Source organism: Saimiri boliviensis, chromosome 14 (genome assembly GCF_048565385.1).
Source record: "Saimiri boliviensis isolate mSaiBol1 chromosome 14, mSaiBol1.pri, whole genome shotgun sequence".
Taxonomy (NCBI): Eukaryota; Metazoa; Chordata; class Mammalia; order Primates; family Cebidae; genus Saimiri; species Saimiri boliviensis.
The window spans coordinates 46,152,406-46,170,296 of record NC_133462.1 but is presented as its reverse complement, the minus strand read 5'-3'; the positions used below and the strand labels follow the sequence as shown (position 1 = coordinate 46,170,296).

At 54.4% G+C, this 17,891-nt stretch overlaps 1 protein-coding gene across 5 annotated transcripts in view; it reads right to left on the bottom strand.

Annotated features, from left to right (window-relative positions):
- The window catches only part of MIER2 (MIER family member 2), a 39,663-nt gene that overhangs the window by 9,781 nt on the left and 11,991 nt on the right, over nucleotides 1-17,891 (bottom strand). For all 5 annotated transcript variants that reach the window (XM_074384906.1, XM_074384908.1, XM_074384907.1 and 2 more), the window contains 5 exons: nucleotides 13,899-14,024; nucleotides 13,069-13,192; nucleotides 12,425-12,516; nucleotides 11,956-12,025; nucleotides 784-935 (listed from right to left, as the gene is read on the bottom strand). In XM_074384906.1, the coding sequence (XP_074241007.1) occupies nucleotides 784-935; nucleotides 11,956-12,025; nucleotides 12,425-12,516; nucleotides 13,069-13,192; nucleotides 13,899-14,024 (564 nt within the window). The remainder of the gene's footprint in view (nucleotides 1-783; nucleotides 936-11,955; nucleotides 12,026-12,424; nucleotides 12,517-13,068; nucleotides 13,193-13,898; nucleotides 14,025-17,891) is intronic.

Here is a 17,891-nt window from a genome sequence, read left to right as displayed (position 1 = left end):
CGTCAGGGCTGTCTACATCTCTATCCAGGGAGAGATATCAGGGGTGACGTCGGGCCGTCTACACCTTCATCCAGGGAGAGATCTCAGGGGTGATGTCGGGACCGTCTACACCTCTATCCAGGGAGTGATATCAGGGGTGATGTTGGGGGCCATCTACACCTCTATCCAGGGAGAGATATCAGGTGATGTCGGACCGTCTACACCTCCATCCAAGGAGAGATACCAGGGGTGACGTCAGGGCCGTCTACACCTCTATCCAGGGAGTGGTATCAGGGGTGATGTCGGGGGCCATCTACACCTCTATCCAGGGAGTGATATCAGGGGTGATGTTGGGGGCCATCTACACCTCTATCCAGGGAGAGATATCGGGTGATGTCGGGCCGTCTACACCTCCATCCAAGGAGAGATATCAGGGGTGACGTCAGGGCCGTCTACACCTCTATCCAGGGAGTGATATCAGGGGTGATGTCGGGGGCCGTCTACGCCTCTATCCAGGGAGAGATCTCAGGGTGATGTCAGGGCCGTCTACGCCTCCATCCAGGGAGAGACATCGGGGTGATGTCGGGCTGTCTACACCTCCATCCAGGGAGAGATCTCAGGGTATCTACATCCCCCTGCAGAGGTATCGGGAAGCGTCTGCGCCTCCTCTGATACGTGGTTTTAACTGGCCCCCTCCCAATCTGAGTGGCTGTTCTGACACCCAGGCCCCCACACGCCTGACCCGTGGCTTCCTTTCTGCCCTCCCTGCCCCTCAGCCCCTGTCCCGAGCACGGGAGCGCCCACCTGCTCACTGTCTTTCACGGTCTCTCCCTCCGGGAGCTGAGACCCCGCCGTCTCGTGCCACTGTCTCTTCACGGCCCTGTACAGGAACTCCTCCACGTCCCTCTCGGGGAGGACACTGGGATCCCAGAGCAGTTGGTCTTCGTTCTCGTAGACTGCACAACCAGAGGGCAAGGGTCACGCTGCAGGAACCCGCTCTGCACCCACACATGCTGGGACACACCACCCCCTTCCCTGGGGGCACTGTCACTGGCTCCTCCTGGGCTTGGTGAGGCTGGGTCCAGAGCAGGCTCCAGGAGCCAGACACAGGCCTGTATCCTCATGACCAAACGCAGGCAGCCATGAGCAGTCAGCAGGGGCGCCTGATCCAGCCAAGGGGTCAGAGGAAGCTGCAGGCAGCCTAGATCTGGGGCAGGGGAGTTCCCAGCGAGGGCTCTGCAAAGGGGGATGTAAGGAGTGACCCCAGTGAGGCGAGGCTGGCTTCAGGCTGCACAGGTATAAGATGTGGGGGCCTGACAGAGCAGGAAGGAGACCCCAGACTCTGGATGAAGGCAGCTGGAGCCTGCGGACCCCAGACAGCGGATGAAGGCAGCTGGGGCCTGCGGACCCCAGACAGCGGATGAAGGCAGCTGGGGCCTGCGGACCCCAGACAGCGGATGAAGGCAGCTGGGGCCTGCGGACCCCAGACAGCGGATGAAGGCAGCTGGGGCCTGCGGACCCCAGATAGCGGATGAAGGCAGCTGAGGCGTGCGGACCCCAGACAGCGGATGAAGGCAGCTGGGGCCTGGGTCCCGTGGACAAGCGGGAACCCCCACAGGCACCATCGCACTCTAACCGCGGGATCAGAAGAGCCATGGCCAGAATGTGCATCAGCGCTGGGGAGACGTCCTGCCCCCGGCAGCTGGTGCAGGGGGTGGATGGGCTAACAGGGGAGGAAAGGGCCACAACTTCAGATGCAGTCAGCTTTCAGCAAAGGGAGGGACGTGGCCGGGGACAAGGCAGCGGAGAGCTCAGGGCCAAGTCTGGGACAAGTGCCGGCCCCTCTCGATTATCCAGGAAAGAGGCACAGGAACCCAAACAACGCAAACCAACGAATAACGAACGCCATCAGTGCAAGGGGAAGACGGCGAGAAACGCACACGGGAAAACCGCTCCCACGGGAAACTCTACCACCGGGGGCTGACACACAACCAGCTCCCGGGCTGGTGCTGTGCCCACAAGGCGGGGCCTCTCCTGGTCCCTGAGGGCAGACCCCACAGCCACCTCTCTCCATCTCCACAGGCACCGCCTGAGCCCTGCCTGGACCAAGGTGGTCTCCAAGAAAAGAGGCCATCTCTGGAGAAAAGCCTAGCACGTGAAGGGTGGGGAAACGCGAGGGAAAAAAGCTCACTCCAGCAGCCCCAGCACTCGGGGAGGCTGAGGTGGGAGGACTGGCTGAGGCCAGAGCTTGAGACCAGCACACTCCACCTCTACAGAAAATTTCCAAAGTGGCCAGGCCTGGTGGTACCTGCCTGTAGTCCCAGCCACGTAGGAGGCTAAGGTGGGAGAAGCACTTGAGCCCAGGAGGTCGCCACGAATGCGCCACTGCACTCCAGCCCAGGCAGCAGAGCAAGACCGTGTGTCCAAATAAAACCAGAAAACATGTCTACACACAGCCAACACGAGGCGTCCACAGACGAAGACATCGATCTGGGATCAGCTGGAGAGTCTCCGCAGAGACTTGAAGTTACGGAAGAATCTCAAGGACCTTCCAGGACTGGAAAATGCACGGGCCAGGGGAGTGGTTTACCAGCAGCCTGAGCACAGCACGAGACCCAACGAGTGGAGTCAGAAAGAAGCCGACAGCCTACAAAGACAGAGCGGCGTTTGGGGCAGGCGTTATGACAGCTAGGCAACCTTGGAGACGCGCAGACGAGTCACAGAAGAGACCAAGAAAGGCGGCAGCACAAAGTCTGAAGAGATGAGAGCCAAGAATTCTTCACGACTGAAGACGGACGCCAACCTCCAGAGCCGGGGCACTCGGGCAAACGCAAGGACACACAGAGGCACATGTGCACACACACATCACAGTAAAACCGGTTTAAAAAAAAAAAAGGAAAAAAATCTTAGGAGAGACGACAGCACAATGATTTCAAAGCAAACAGTAAGACAGGCTCTGAGTGTTTTTGTTTTTAAATAGAGGCAAGGTTTCGCCATGTTGGTTGGGCTGGTCTCGAACTCCTGACCTCGATCCACCCACCTCGGCCTCCCAAAGCGCTGGGATTACAGGAGTGAGCCACCGCACCCGGCCTAGGCTCTGATTTTTAACAGAGACAGCGGCAGCCAAGAATGCTGGAAGGGAACTGTTAAGTGCTGAAAGGAAAAACCCTGCAAACCTTGAAAAATATGACCATGAAAATATTCTTCAGGGAATGAAAGCAAAATCCAGGCTTTTCAGACAAAATAATGCTGAAAGGAAGCATAAGGCCAAGTGAAAAGAAGTTCTTCAGGCTGAAGGACGTGCTCCCAACTGGAGGTTGAGGGATACACGTGGGTCAATACAGAGAATGTTCACTGTTTAAAACAGCAACGTTATCGCCTTGTGATACGTAGTTCTGTGTTTTTGGGGGTTTTTTTTGAGACAGAGTCTCGCTCTGTCGCCAGGCTGGAGTGCAGCGGCACCGTGTCAGCTCACCACAACCTCCGCCTCCAGGGTTCAAGTGATTCTGCTACCAAGCAGCTGGGATCACAGGCACCCGCCACCACCATACCTGGCTAATTTTTTATTTTTAGTAGAGACGGGGTTTCACCATGTCGGCCACGAATTTTGACTCTGGTGACCTCAGGCTCCCAAAGTGCTGGGATTACAGGTGTGAGCCGCCGCACACAGCCTCACAGTCCACTTCAAATGAGTACATTCTACTTAAAGGAGACTGTGATAAGGACTCCTGTTGTAACCTCTAAGGTAAGCACTAAACTAAAACTGTAAGCTGAAACGGAGGACGAGACAAAGCTCCTTAATTAATCCAAAAGGAAACACAAAAAAATTAAAAAGAAAAACAGGCTGGGCGTGGTGGCTCACGCCTATCATCCCAGCACTCAGGGAGGCCAAGGCAGGCAGGTCACCTGACGTCAGGAGTTTGAGACCAGCCTGACCAACATGGTGAAACCGCCTCCCTACTACATATACAAAATTAGCTGGGCGTGGTGGCGCACGCCTGTAATCCCAGCTACTCGGGAGGCTTAGGCAGGAGAGCTGCGTGGACCCAGGGGGTAGAGGTTGCGGTGAGCTGAGATCGCGCCACTGCACTCCAGCCTGGGCAACAAGAGTGAAACTGTCTAAAAAAAAAAACAAGAACAAAGAGCAGACGTACCACACAGAAAAGCAAAGGGCAAGACAGTGGCATCATACACTTGTTTCCACAATTACATGACATACAAGTGACCTAAAAAATGCAAATGAGGCCTGGCGTGGTGGCTCACACCTGTAATCCCAGCACTTTGGGAGGCAGAGGTGGGTGGATCACCTGAGGTCAGGAGTTCAAGACCAGACTGGCCATCATGGAGAAACCCCATCTTTAAAAAAAAAAAAAAAAAAACGCAAATGAACTAAAAACTCCATTAAAAGACAATGACCATCAGACTGAATTAAAAACAAAATCTAGTTGGGCACAGTGCCTCGCGCATACATTGAGGGGCCGAGGTGGGCAGGTCACTTGGAGTCTAGATTTTGGAGACCCGCCTGGTCAGCATGGTGAAACCCCATCTGTACTAAAAACTCAGCTGGACGTGGTGGCGTGCACCAGTAATCACAGCTACTCTGGAGGCTCACGTGGGAGAATTGCTAGAAACCGGGAGGCAGAGGTTACAGTGAGTGGAGACTGCACAACTAGACTCCAAAGACTCCATCTCAAAAAAATAATAGAAGACCTAAACGTGCCATTTACAGACAATACAGCTCAAATAAAAAATACAGAATGGTAAAAAGAACGGGAAAAGGCATGCAAACACTGAACAAACCTAGAAAACGCTGCCGAGTCACATGTATGGCAGGTCCAGTACTTATGTACGGTAAGAACAGGATTACCACAGAAAGACGTTTCGCAATGACAGAAGAAACAATTCAACAGGAAGACAAAGCCATCTTAAGGTCTGTGCACCCAATAACATGGCTGCAATGTGAAGAAGAAACGGACGGAAACAAAGGGGAAACAGACGATCCCTACAAATCTCTCGGTAAAGATGAAATGCGGCCGAACACCCGAGTGAGGATACAGACGACGTGAATGACAGCTACCCAACTCACTGAGAGGAACGCACGGAGAGCTCCACCCACCAACCGCACAACACACATTCTTTCCAAGCACACAGAACACTGACCAAAACAGATTAAATATTGGTCACAACGCGAGGCGCAACTAACTTCAAAGAACTGAAATTAGAGTCTGTTTTCTGACTCCAGAGTAATTCAATTAAACACCGGTTAGAGGGCCGGGCGCGGTGGCTCAGGCCTGTCATCCCAGCACTTTGGAAGGCAGAGGCGGGTGGATCGCCTGAGGTCGGGAGTCCGACACCAGCCTGGTCAACATGGGGAAACCCCGTTTCCACTAAAAACACAAAAATTAGCCGGGCATGGTGGTGCACGCCTGAAATCGCAGCTACTCGGGAGGCTGAGACAGGAGAATCATTTGAACCCAGGAGGCGAAGGTTGCAGTGAGTCAAGATCACACCACTGCACTCCAGCCTGGGCAACAGAGCAAGACTCTGTCACAAAAAAGAAAAAAAGAAAAGAAAAAAAAAAGTAAAACATGTAAGGCCTCTTAGGGACCCACAGGGTAACCTCTGTGACCCACACGTGCACCCCAGACGAGTTCTGGAAAACCACAAGAAGGAGAGCGATCAGCCCCTGGGGGGCCTCATTAACCCGAGACGTTTCTACGGTTCCTTATTCCCGCCTCAGCTGATGAGGCAACTGGCCTCTGTAGCTGACCAAGACCAAGCTCGTGACTCCAGACCCTTCGGCCCCCTCCCAGCTTGCAAAAGCTGCCCTCAACGGTAACTTCTGCAACCTTCTACTGTCCACCCCAAAGCTACAAGACCAACTCCCGTCCCGCTGCCCTGCGCTGCCTCTTGGGACTAGCACGCCCACACCCAGGTGAATGAGCAGCCATGTTGCTCACACAAAGCCTGTCTGGGGGTCTCTTCATTCAGAGCACACATTTAATGAAAAACAGAAATCCAACAACAGAGAGACACGAACAAGGCTACGGTGAGTTTTCCGTAAAGAGAAACACGTCTGATAAAACTCCTCAGAAGGCGGATCCGGGGGACAAGAAAAAGGAGGAAATGCCAATCACCACTATCAGGAATCAAAAAGGGGACGCCCCACAGATCCTGGGAAGGGTGCCCAAGGGTCTGATGACAGCCCGATGCCAACAGGGCCAACGACGCACTGCACAGTAAGCTCCGCATACACACAACCCATCGAAACGAAAACCACGTACGTTCAATCAAAGGAACTTGGCCGGTGGCTCGCGCCTGTAATCCCAGCACTTTGGGAGGCCGAAGCAGGAGCATCACCTGAGGTCAAGAGTTTGAGACCAGTCTGGCCAATACGGTGAAACCGTGTCTCTACCTAAAATGCAACAATCAGCCTGGTGTGGTGGCGGGCGCCTGCAATCCCAGCCTCTCAGGAGGCTGAGGCAGGAGAAGCGCTTGAACCCGGGAGGCGGAGGTTGCCGTGAGCAGAGACTGCTGCGCCACTGCACCCGTGACAGAGGCCAGACTCTGTCTCTAAATAAATAAACTGAACTTATAATTCAAAACCTTCCACAGAAACAAAACTAAATCCCAGGCCCAGATGACTCCACTGAAGAACCGCAGAAGGAAATGACCTTACACAAATTCCTCCAGAGGTTGGAAAAAGGCACTTCCAAACACATCTAGGAAAGCGGCACAACCCTAGGACCGAGACCAGACTCAAATACAGACAGAAGGGCAGCTCAGTCCCTCCACGAACATACATGCAAAAATCATGCAAAAATCATCAACCGGAGCTAATCAAACTGAGGAAGGGAGGGATCGAACACGTCTGTGCTAATTTCCATGAACTCAGGTGCTCACGGGGAGCATGAATCACTGCCCCAGGGAAATACAGCATTTTCCTCAACCACTAAAGACACCTTGCTGCAAGCTGGGCACTGTGGCTCGCGCCTGTAATCCCAGCACTTCGGGAGGCTGAGGGGGCTGAATCATGCTAGAGGCCAGGAGTTCAAGACCAGCCTGGGCAACAAGGTGAAACCTGGTCTCTACAAAACATACACGCAAAAATAGTTAGCCGGTGTATGGTGGTGCACACCTGTAGTCCCAGCCACTTGGGAGACTGTAGCATGGGAATCGCTTGAGCCTGGGAGGCGGAGGCTGCAGTGAGCCGAGATCTCGCCACGGCACTCCAGCCTGGGCCACAGAGCAAGACTTTGTCTCCAAAAAAAAAAAAAACTTAAGTTTAATTTTTTTTTTTTGAGACAGTCTTGCTCTGTGACCCAGGCTGGAGTGCCGTGGCGAGATCTGTGCTCACTGCAGCCTCCGCCTCCCGGGTTCAAGCGACTTTCCTGCCTCAGCCTCATGAGCAGCTGGGATTACAGGCATGTGCCACCATGCAGAAATAACTTTTGTATTTTTAGCAGACACAGGGTTTCACCATGTTGGCCAGGATGCTCTCGAACTCCTGTCCTAGTGATCTGCCCACCTTGGCCTCCCAAAGTGCTGGGATTACAGGCGCGAGCCACCGTACTTGGCCAAATTTAAGCTTTTTTTGTTTTGTTTCTTGTTTTTTTTTTTTTTTTTTTGAGACGGAGTTTCGCTCTTGTTGCCCAGGCTGGAGTGCAATGGCGCGATCTCGGCTCACTGCAACCTCCGCCTCCTGGGTTCAGGCGATTCTCCTGCCTCAGCCTCCTGAGTAGCTGGGATTACAGGCACACGCCACCATGCCCAGCTAATTTTTTGTATTTTTAGTAGAGACGGGGTTTTTCCATGTTGACCAGGATGGTCTCGATCTCTTGACCTCGTGATCCACCCGCCTCGGGTGGATCAAAGTGCTGGGATTACAGGCTTGAGCCACCACACCCGGCTAGGGGCCATTTTAAACAGTCAAGTCGCCAACACAAAGCACAAAGATGCGAAACGGCATGAAGGACACCGTGGAAAGGCGTACCCAGCGAGAGCTGAGACAGGCAGAGGGGTGTCGCCCACCCCGCTGGGAGCTGACGTCAGGCCGTTCACCTTCCCCACCGCTCCACACACCCGCCGGCGACTGACCACAATGGTGTTGCCAGCACTGATCTGGGGTTACAGATAAATTCTAGCAAGTAGGCAATTCACCAATACAAGACCCAGCGATAATGAGGACTGACTGCACGTGACAAACAACAGAGAGAATACCTCCTGACCAGGCAGCGTTTATTCCACAACGCCCAGTTAATTTAACGTCTGAAAATCAACTTATGGGCCAGGCACAGTGGCTCATGCCTGTAATCCCAGCACTTTGGGAGGCCGAGGTGGGAGGATCATCTGAGGTTGGGAGTTCGAGACCAGCTTGGCCAACATGGAGAAACCTCATCTCTAGTAAAAAATACAGAATTAGCCGGGCCTGGTGGCGGATGCCTGTAATCCCAGCTACTCAGAAGGCTGAGGCAGGAGGATCCCTTGAACCCAGGAGGCGGAGGTTGCAGTGAGCTGGGATCGCACCATTGCACTCTAGCCTGGGCAACAAGAGCAAAACTCTGTCTCAAAAAAATAAATAAATAAAATTAAGAAAGTTAATTTATGTAATGAACTGCATTAGCACAATAAAAGAGAAAAAGACTATCTCAATCCATGCAGAAAGGGCATTTGAAACAATTCAACACACGCTCATGAAAAAAATCTGCCTGCTACCAGGAACAGAGCAGGGAGCTTTCATCTGATACAGCATCCATGAAAATCTCACAGCCAACATCACATGCAACAGGGGAAACGCCACTTTTTCCAAGTCTGAGACCAAGACAGGATGTCCTCCATCAGCACATCTTCTCACACCTGCACTGGACTAGCCAGCACAATTTTAGAAAATGAAGAAGCAGGCCGGGCACGGTGGCTCACGCCTGTAATCCTGACACTTGGGGAGGCCAAGCCAGGTCAATCACCTGAGGTCAGGAGTTGGAGACCAGCCTGGCCAACATGGTGAAACCCTGTCTCTACTAAAAATACAAAAAATAGCTGGGTGTGGTGGCGCACACCTGTCATCCCAGCTACTCCAGAGGCTGAGGCAGGAGAACTGCTTGAACCTGTGGGGCGGAGGTTGCAGTGAGCTGGGATCGTGCCACTGCACTCGAGCCTGAGTGATGAAGGGAGACTCCATTTCAAAAAAAAAGATGCTATACTGAAAACCGTAACATTGCTCAGATTGAAGGTTTTACCAGAGAGGTAAAAACCCACAGAGTGGAGTATCAATTCTCCCCACATTAAAGATTCAATGCAAGCCTAATCAAAACCCTAGCAAATATTTTTGAGATGACCGACAAGTTGTGTATCTACCTAAGATTAAAACTCGTCAGGGCTGGACGCGGTGGCTCACACCTGTAATCCCAGCACTTTGGGAGGCCGAGGCAGGAGGATCACTTGAGATCAGAAGTTCGAGACCAGCCTAGCTAACATGGTGAAACACCAACTCTGCTAAAATATAAAAAAAATTAGCTGGGCGTGGTGGCGCATACCTGTAATCCCAGCTACTTGGGAGGCTGAGGCAGGAGAAGCACTTGAACCCGGGAGGTGCAGGTCGCGGTGAGCTGAGATTGCACCATTGCATTCCAGCCTGGGCAACAAGAGCGAAACTCTGTCTCTAAAATAAATAAGTAATAATAAAACCTGTCCGTTGCCAAAAAAATAATTTTACTCTTAAACTTATATACATACAATGAAAACTTACAAAGCTGGAAGACTTGCACCACCTCGGACTTACGTGTAACGTGGAACAATTGTGACAGTGTGGCATGACTCAGGGTGAGAGAAGGCAAACACTTTACAGACACCTGACTTATCACAAAGGCATCGCTGCAACTCAGTGGGTGAGGGAGAGAATGGACTATTTTTTCCTTTTGGAGACAGAGCCACCACGCCTGGCCACGGTCTTTTCAATGTGTGGTGCTGGAGCAACTGCATATCCGTATGGGAAAACAGTTCCCTAACCCACACTTCCTACCATCTAACCACACACCAAAATTTATCAATTTTTTTTTTTCTGAGACGGAGTCTCACTCTGTGGCCCAGGCTGGAGTGCAGGGGTGCAATCTCAGCTCACTGCAACCTCTGCCTTGTGGTTCAATCGATTCTCCTGCCTCAGCCTTCCATGTTATCTGGGACTACAGGCGAGCGCCATCACGCCTGGTTAATTTTTTTTATTTGTAGTAGAGATAGGGTTTCACCATGTTGGACAGGCTGGTCGCAAACTCCCGACCTCAAGTGATCCACCCGCCTCGGCCTCCCAAAGTGCTGGGATTACAGGGTGAGCGACAGCCCTGGCCACCATACACCAAAATTTAAATTAAGTTGGATCACAGCCTTAAATGTGAAAGGAAAACAATAAAGCTTCTAGAATGAAATGTGGAAGAATACCTTCAAGAGCCTGAAGGTAAGCAAAGACTCCTAAATAGGACACAAACACATTACTTTTAAAATGAAGATCGGTAAGCTGGACTTTACGGAAGACACCACCAAGAGAGTCAACAGGCAAGCCACGAACTGGAGCAGACAGCAGCAGTGCGCAAAGCCCACAGAGGACTCGCTTCCAGAACGCATGAGTCACTCCACAAATCAGAGAGAAAGACCACCCAAGTCAGAAAGGGGGAAAGCTTTGGGCACGCACAAAGAGAATATCCAAATGGCGAGCCCACTCTCCAGGGAAATGCCAGTGAAAGACACGACGCGACAAGAGTCCATCTCAACTCAGGCAAGTTCACCCTCGGGGTCAAACGCCGAGAATGTGAGCGACTCCCACAAACCATGAGTGAGAAACGCGGGCAGCACGCGTGACCCCTGCACACGCCCACAAACCATGAGTGAGAAACGCAGGCAGCACGCGTGACCCCGGCTCATGCCTACCGTGCGACTCCCTGCTATCCATCGAGAACTGAGCGCTCTATCCACGAACCAGGCACAAGGGCATTCACGGCCCACACACGGACCCAACCGTGACAGCAGCCCACGGCAGGAGGGGTGGGCAAACGTGGCACCCAAACCAAGCACCACAGCGCTATACGCGAGACACAAGCACGCAGACGACTCCAACAGCACAGACGTCACACAGGGTGGGAGTGGCCGGCGGCGTCCCGTGGCTGCTGAGGACAGGGCACCCTCATGGGGTGAGTCAGGGTTGGGAAAGGGCCCTGACGACAGGCTCCGAGGCCAGGGCTCCACCCAGAGTGTGACTGCAGGTGCCTTTTCTAGGTGTGGGTCCCGTGTCCCCTCTGACCCCGCCTTCTGGATGTCCCAGCTTGGCTGCACCTGCCTGCCTCCGTTCCCCTCTCACATGGGTCCATCCCAGCCCTGGAATCACCTTGGAGAAGGCTCCTGAGCTAGGAGCACCGGCCCAGGGCTTCCGAGGGCTCCGGGGAAAGACAAGACCCAAGTCAGTGGGCACGTGAGTCCAGGCCTGGAAGGGGCCAGAGCGGCTTGGCTCTGAACTCTAGTGGGAAAGAGACGAAGATCAGGTCCAGGACAGGATGTGCCCTGCAGAGGCGGGGAGCCAGGCAGGGGAAGCCGCATGACACCCAGCAGGTCTCTCCGGAGAACCCATCTGACCCGGGGCTCCTGAGGAGGGGCCTCGGGGCAGAGAGCCGGAGAAGGCAGTGCCCCACCTGGGGGGAGGTGGCTGGAGTCAAGGGCGGGACAGGATGGACTGCCAAGGGTCTGGCTGCACAGGTTGACAGAGGCAGACCCCAAGAGACGGACAGAGCTGGGCAGAGTGGGCAGGACCAGGCATCGACAGGCCCACCGCAGTCAAGAAAGTCTCCACTTCCTGCAGCCACAGGCTTGGCTGTCCAGCAAGCCACAAAGGGCGGGCACCTGACCAGGCTGGGGCCCTCAGACTGCCCAAAGTTCTGCCGTCCAACCGGGCCCCTCCCCTGCAGAAGTGAGTTCCCCGCCCCGGGCCCCACTTACTCTTCTCACAGGGCCGGTTCGAGTGCAGGCTGCTGAGGTCAGCTTGGAACTGAGGTCCCACCATGATCTCCTGCAAACAAGGGCCTGGGAATCAGGACTCTGAGGAAGCATCCAGCACAGGAGGGAGGCTGGCTGTGGCCGGCTTGGGCGGAGGGGCCGCCATTCAGACCCCAGACCCGTGTGTGCAACTGACCTGCTGATGCCAGTTCTGGGGTCTGAGGACGGGAGGCAGAGGCCTGGGTGTGTGAGGGGAGGCTGTGCCCTGACACTGGCCTGGCAGGCCCAGACAGGATGTCGGAGAGACACTCTGGGTCAGCAGCAGGAGCCGGGGCTCCGGTCCCGGCCCAACCCGGGGTTGAGCAGCTCGTCCCTCCTCTGAGAAAGGGCACACGCCCAGGGAGAGGGCTCAGCAGGACCCCACTGCAGTGACTGTGGTTGATACGAGGTTGGGAGAAGCAGAGCCACGTACCTTCTTACATTTGTTGGCAGGAAGGGAGTCCTCCTCAGTGTCGGAGGAGGCAGAAGAGCCAGTCTCTTTGACTTCATCAGCCAGGAAACGAGCTTTGGGAAAACGGAGGCAGGTCCCCCAGGGTCCCAACTGCCGGCAGCCTGCAAGGCCCGTTCTCCGGGCAAAGACCCTCCACTCCCACTCTCCATCCACCTGATTCCCAGGCTGTGACCCCCTCCCTGGCCAGACACCGGGACGTGGATGGGCACAGAACCCAGGACCCGGGGTGCACTTTGAAGAAAGAGGCCTTCCCTTCCCTTCCCTTCCAGGTGGCTGCCGCACCGCTGGGTCCCAGCCCTCAGCTCCCAGGAAAGCCAGTGCACAGGCCTGTGGGGGAGGATGGCTATGGGGATGCTGTCTCTAGATCTGCTATGGGAAACAACACATTCCCCGCTTGTTTAAACTGAATCCCTCCAAGAGTCCCTGCTCACTGGCCAGGGTGGGGGAGAACAAGGCATCCCCTGGGCTACCAACGCTTCCCACCAGGCTGACCCCTCATCCGTGATGAGTTCTTGGCCCGCACCAGCCCCAGGACCCTTCATCAGCATCACCCCTGCCTGGCCTGGGGCCTGGGCACGGAAGAGGATTGGAACAGAGCCACCTACATCCACTCCGGTTTGGGAAGAGGTCGGAGGCCTCGTGGGAGGTTACGGACGGAGTGAGGTCGTCAGCAGATGACTGCGTCTCTTCCTCTTCTTCCCCTGAAAGCAAATCCTTCGCTATTTGTTCCTTTTAACAAAAAAGTAAAGAACGTTTTACAGTTAAGCAGTCTCGGGATAACACTAAAGACAACAACAGTGAAGACGCTGGGGGCTCCCTGAGGCTCACGTGGGGCCTATGCCCATTCTGCAGAAAAGGAAACGGAGGTGGCCGAGGGTGCACAGTGTTGCGGGGGGGAGCAGGGATGGAAATGGACCTGTGGGGTGCTATTCCCATTACACAGGTAAGGAGCTGGAGGTACCCAAGGGTGCACAGCACGGGGGAGCCCACACCCAGCCACCAGAGCTGGCAACAGTCAGAGCTGCCACTGGGCACCACCCAGAGCAGGTGGCTCTTTCTCGGCTGCACATGTGGTGTTAACCTTCTGCAATGCAGCCTTCAAACGCCCAGCCCTCGAGCGGTGACCTCTGGGTACCTAATGTCAGAGAGCCCAGTCCTGGGGAGGCGGCTAGGCCATGGTTCCTCTGCCTTCCCAGGTGCACTTCTCCAGGACGGGCCCCAGCTGCCCCTCCACCTGCCCACGCCAGAAGGACACGTGGCCCAGGGTTAAGGCCAGGGTCCAGCCTCATGCCCACGGCCATTCCAACCTTGGCAGAGTGGTACAGGGGGCCACATTCAACTTGTTCTGGGGGCCTTTGTGCTCCTCTCACTGAACGCCCCCTGCTGAGAGGCAGCCCCGGTCCCCACACCAGTTCCAGGAAGGGCCCTCACTCACCTTGTCCAGGGTCATGTCCGGGAGGCTGGGAGCCACATCGCCACCCTCGCTCTCCCGCTCTGAGATGGGGTCTGAGGCCTCGTAGCCATAGAGTGCAAGGAGCTCGTCGAAGGGCATGTCGCTGCTCTGAGTTAGGGAGGGGAACAGGGCCCCGTCAGGAAGGACTACTCAGAGGGCTCCTGTCCCCTCTGCCTTACCTGAGCCTTGCTGGCCACAACCAGGCTACTCTGACACACCCACAGCAGCTCCCCACACGCAGCACTCCCCAGCCAGACCTCAGGCCCAGCCCCTCATCCGAGAGCTCCTTCACAATCCCTCCGAGAGGCACTGGCACACAGGCGTCACCGGCCGGGGAAGAGGGCACCACCCTGCCCACAGTGCCTCCTCGCACAGGGTGAATGACCGGAATACAAGGATGGTGTGACACCTGGCAATCTAGTATTTTAACTCAACATCAGTTGATCAAAGGGGAAAAAAGTAACCTGAAAACTATTTGGTAAAATCTGACATTTATTCCTGACTGGAAAAAAAAAACTCTCAGGAAACTACATAAACAGGCCAGACACAGGGGCTCACACCTGTAATCCCAGCATTTTGGAAGGCCAAGGAGGGAAGATCACTTGAGGCCAGGAGTTCAAGACCAGCCTGGGCAACATGGCAAAACGCTGTCTCCACTAGAAACAAGCTGCATGCCTCCTATTGTCCCAGCCACTCGGGAGGATGAGGCAGGAGAATCACCTGAACCCAGGAGGCAGAGGTTGCAGTGAGCTGAGACCGCGCCACTGCAGTCCAGCCTGGGAGACACAGCGAGACTCTGTCTCAAAATAAAACATTAACAAAGAAGATGAAAAGTACACAAACAGATGGAGGCTTCGTAAACATAATGGAGAAGCTGTCGATTCACACTGGGTCAAAAATGAGTAACCAGAGAAATCGCCATCACGAATGCGAACAAGAGTGCCATGATGAACACACAGCTTGATGCTGAGCCCGTGCAGCCTGCCAGGAAGTGGAAACAGGGCACGTAACTCCCCGGAAGGAAGAGATGTCACCCTCTCCGGCGCTGCTTTCAAATCCCCACGCCCGCCTCATGGGAGCCTCTTCACCACTGAGGTACAGCTTGCCTGCTCAGACTCCACCCGGCCCCGGGGGTCATTCTCGGCATCCACCTTCCTGAACCCTCCCCCTCATTCTCTCAGGATGTCAGCACTGGCCTGTCCTCCACCCCAGCTCCTGCCCAGACTCCTCCTGGGGCTTCAAGTCCACAAAGAACCTCCCGGCCCATTCCCAGACCTTCCCCAGGTGGAACGTCCATACCGAGTTTCCCTTTAGTTCTCAAGGACCCGGCGGACAGAAGAGATTGTGTACGCCCATGACCACCAGGAGTATGCGGGTGGGAGGGCTGACACAGTGGTCCCCAGGCCCCTGGGTGCCCCAGGTGAAGCCCTGTCCGAAGAGCACTAAGCCGTGGTTTCTGTGCTGAGCCTCACTGACACTCACACTGATGGTGCCACACTGACACTGGCAGCCGGCAACAGCCCAGCGCCCGTGGAAGCCACAGCCAGGGCACCACTGTCCATCCCTCACAGACCAAAAGCAAACTCCCCATCTTCACTTCAGAAGACGGTGGGCACGTTCTGTGAAGTCGCATCCTGAGCAGACACCTCCATGTTCTGTGTGAGGGCATGGGAAGCAGAGCGGCTGCTGCCTACCAGGGTGAGGGGCTCCTTCAGGGAAGCACGTGTGGAATGGGTGGTGAGGCGAGGGGGCCCTTCCCGAGGCAGCTTCTTCAGGGAAGCACGTGTGGAATGGGTGTGAGGCGAGGGGGCCCTTCCCGAGATGGCTCCTTCAGGGAAGCACGCGTGGAATGCGTGGTGAGGTGAGGGGGCCCTTCCTGTCCCTTCACCTCAAGAGTGCTGGCCGACTACAGCCGCTCAGACAGGAGCCTCGCAGGCAGGCAAGGAGGGCTGCTACTGCAGAGGAAACAGCCGACCATAACTGCTGCAACCGTAGAACTCAACATGAACTTTCCAAATTTCCAACATTTACAAAACCTGTGATGAGGCCGGCGGTGACATTAACTGTCGCAGTCAACCCTAACCCCCAACGCGACTGTATCTGGAGACAGGCGTTTCCAGAAGTGACTACGGTCCAGTGAGGCCATGAGGGTGGGGCCCTGATCCAGCAGGATTAGTAACCTTTTACGAAAAACACCAGAGGGCTCCCTCGGGTTCTCTGTCCACCACGTGAGGACGCGGGAGCCAGGAAGAGAGCCAGCACCGAAAGCTGCTCTGCGGGGTCCCGCTCTGTCTCTGCAACCGTGAGGTTCACTGATAACGGTCTCAGACTCCACTCCACAAAAGTACCACTTGCTGAGTTTTGCTGTGGCATCAAAGAACACCCACCATTATCTGAAAAACTGTTAAATACTCCTTCCTTTTCCAACAACAGATCTGTATGAGGCTGTATTTGTACTTCAACCATAAGACCTTATCACAACAGACTAACATCTCCCTTAAAAGACAGAAGCAGGTAGAGTGTGGCTCACCCTGTAATTCAAGCATAAGAGGCCGAGGTGGGAGGATCACTTTGAGGTCAGGAGTTTAAGACCAGCCTGGCCAACATGGTGAAACTCCATCTCTACTAAAAACACAAAAATTAGCAGGCACGGTGGTGGGCGCCTGTAGTCCCAGCTACTCGGGAGGCTGAGGCAGGACAATCACTTGAACCCGGGAGGTGGAGGTTGCAGTGAGCCGATAATGCACCACTGCACTCCAGCCTGGGCAAAAGGGCCCCACTCTGTCTCAAAACAAAAAAGAAAGAAAGAACTTGAGTCATGCAGGGTGCCTCACACCTATACTCCCAGCACTTCGGGAGGCCCAGGCAGAAAAATTGCTCAAGGTCAAGAGTTTGAGACCAGACCTAGCAAAATAGCAAGACTTCTACAAACGAAAATAAAATCAAAAGGTGAGGCCGGGCGCAGTGGCTCACGACTGTAATCCCAGCACTCTGGGAGGCTGAGGCGGGTGGATCATGAGGTCAGGAGATCAAGACCATCCTGGCCACATGGTGAAACCCTGTCTCTACTAAAAATACAAAAAAATATCAGCCAGGTGTGGTGGCATACACTTGTAATCCCAGCTACTTAGGAGGCTAAGGCAGGAGAACCGCTTGAATCCAGGAGGCGGAGGTTGCAGTGATCCAAGGTCACGCCATTGCACTCCAGCCTGGGCGACAGAGCAAGACTCTGTCACACACACACACAAGACAGAAGCTGGACTTTCATATATGCTTCTACATTCAAAGAGATTTGGAAAACTAAAAATTCATTCTTCTCACTAATTGTTGTTTCTTTCGGAACACAGAGGTTTTCTTTCATTTTCAAAAAAATATTTATATTAACATGTAACTGACTTGTTCAAGCTATTTTATTTTTTCTTAATTTAATTTTTTTTCTTTTCTTTCTTTTTTTTTGAGACGGAGTTTCGCTCTTGTTACCCAGGCTGGAGTGCAATGGCGTGATCTCGGCTCACTGCAACCTCCGCCTCCTGGGTTCAGGCAATTCTCCTGCCTCAGCCTCCTGAGTAGCTGGGATTACAGGCACGCGCCACCATGCCCAGCTGTAATTTTTTTTTTGAGACAAAGTCTCACTCTGTCGCCAGGTGCCAAGCTGGAGTGCAGTGGCACGATCTCGGCTCACCGCAACCTCCACCTCCCAGGTTCAAGCAATTCTCCTGCCTCAGCCTCCCAAGTAGCTGGGACTACAGGCACGCACCACCACACCCGGCTAATTTTTGTATTTTTAGTAGAGACAGGGTTTCATCATGTTGGCCAGGATGGTCTCGATCTCTTGACCTTGTGATCCGCCCGCCTCGGCCTCCCAAAGTGCTGGGATTATAGGCTTGAGCCACCGCGCCCGGCCTGATTTTTATTTTCTGAGATGGAGTCTCCCTCTGTTACCCGGGCTGGAGTGCAATGGCACAATCTCGGCTC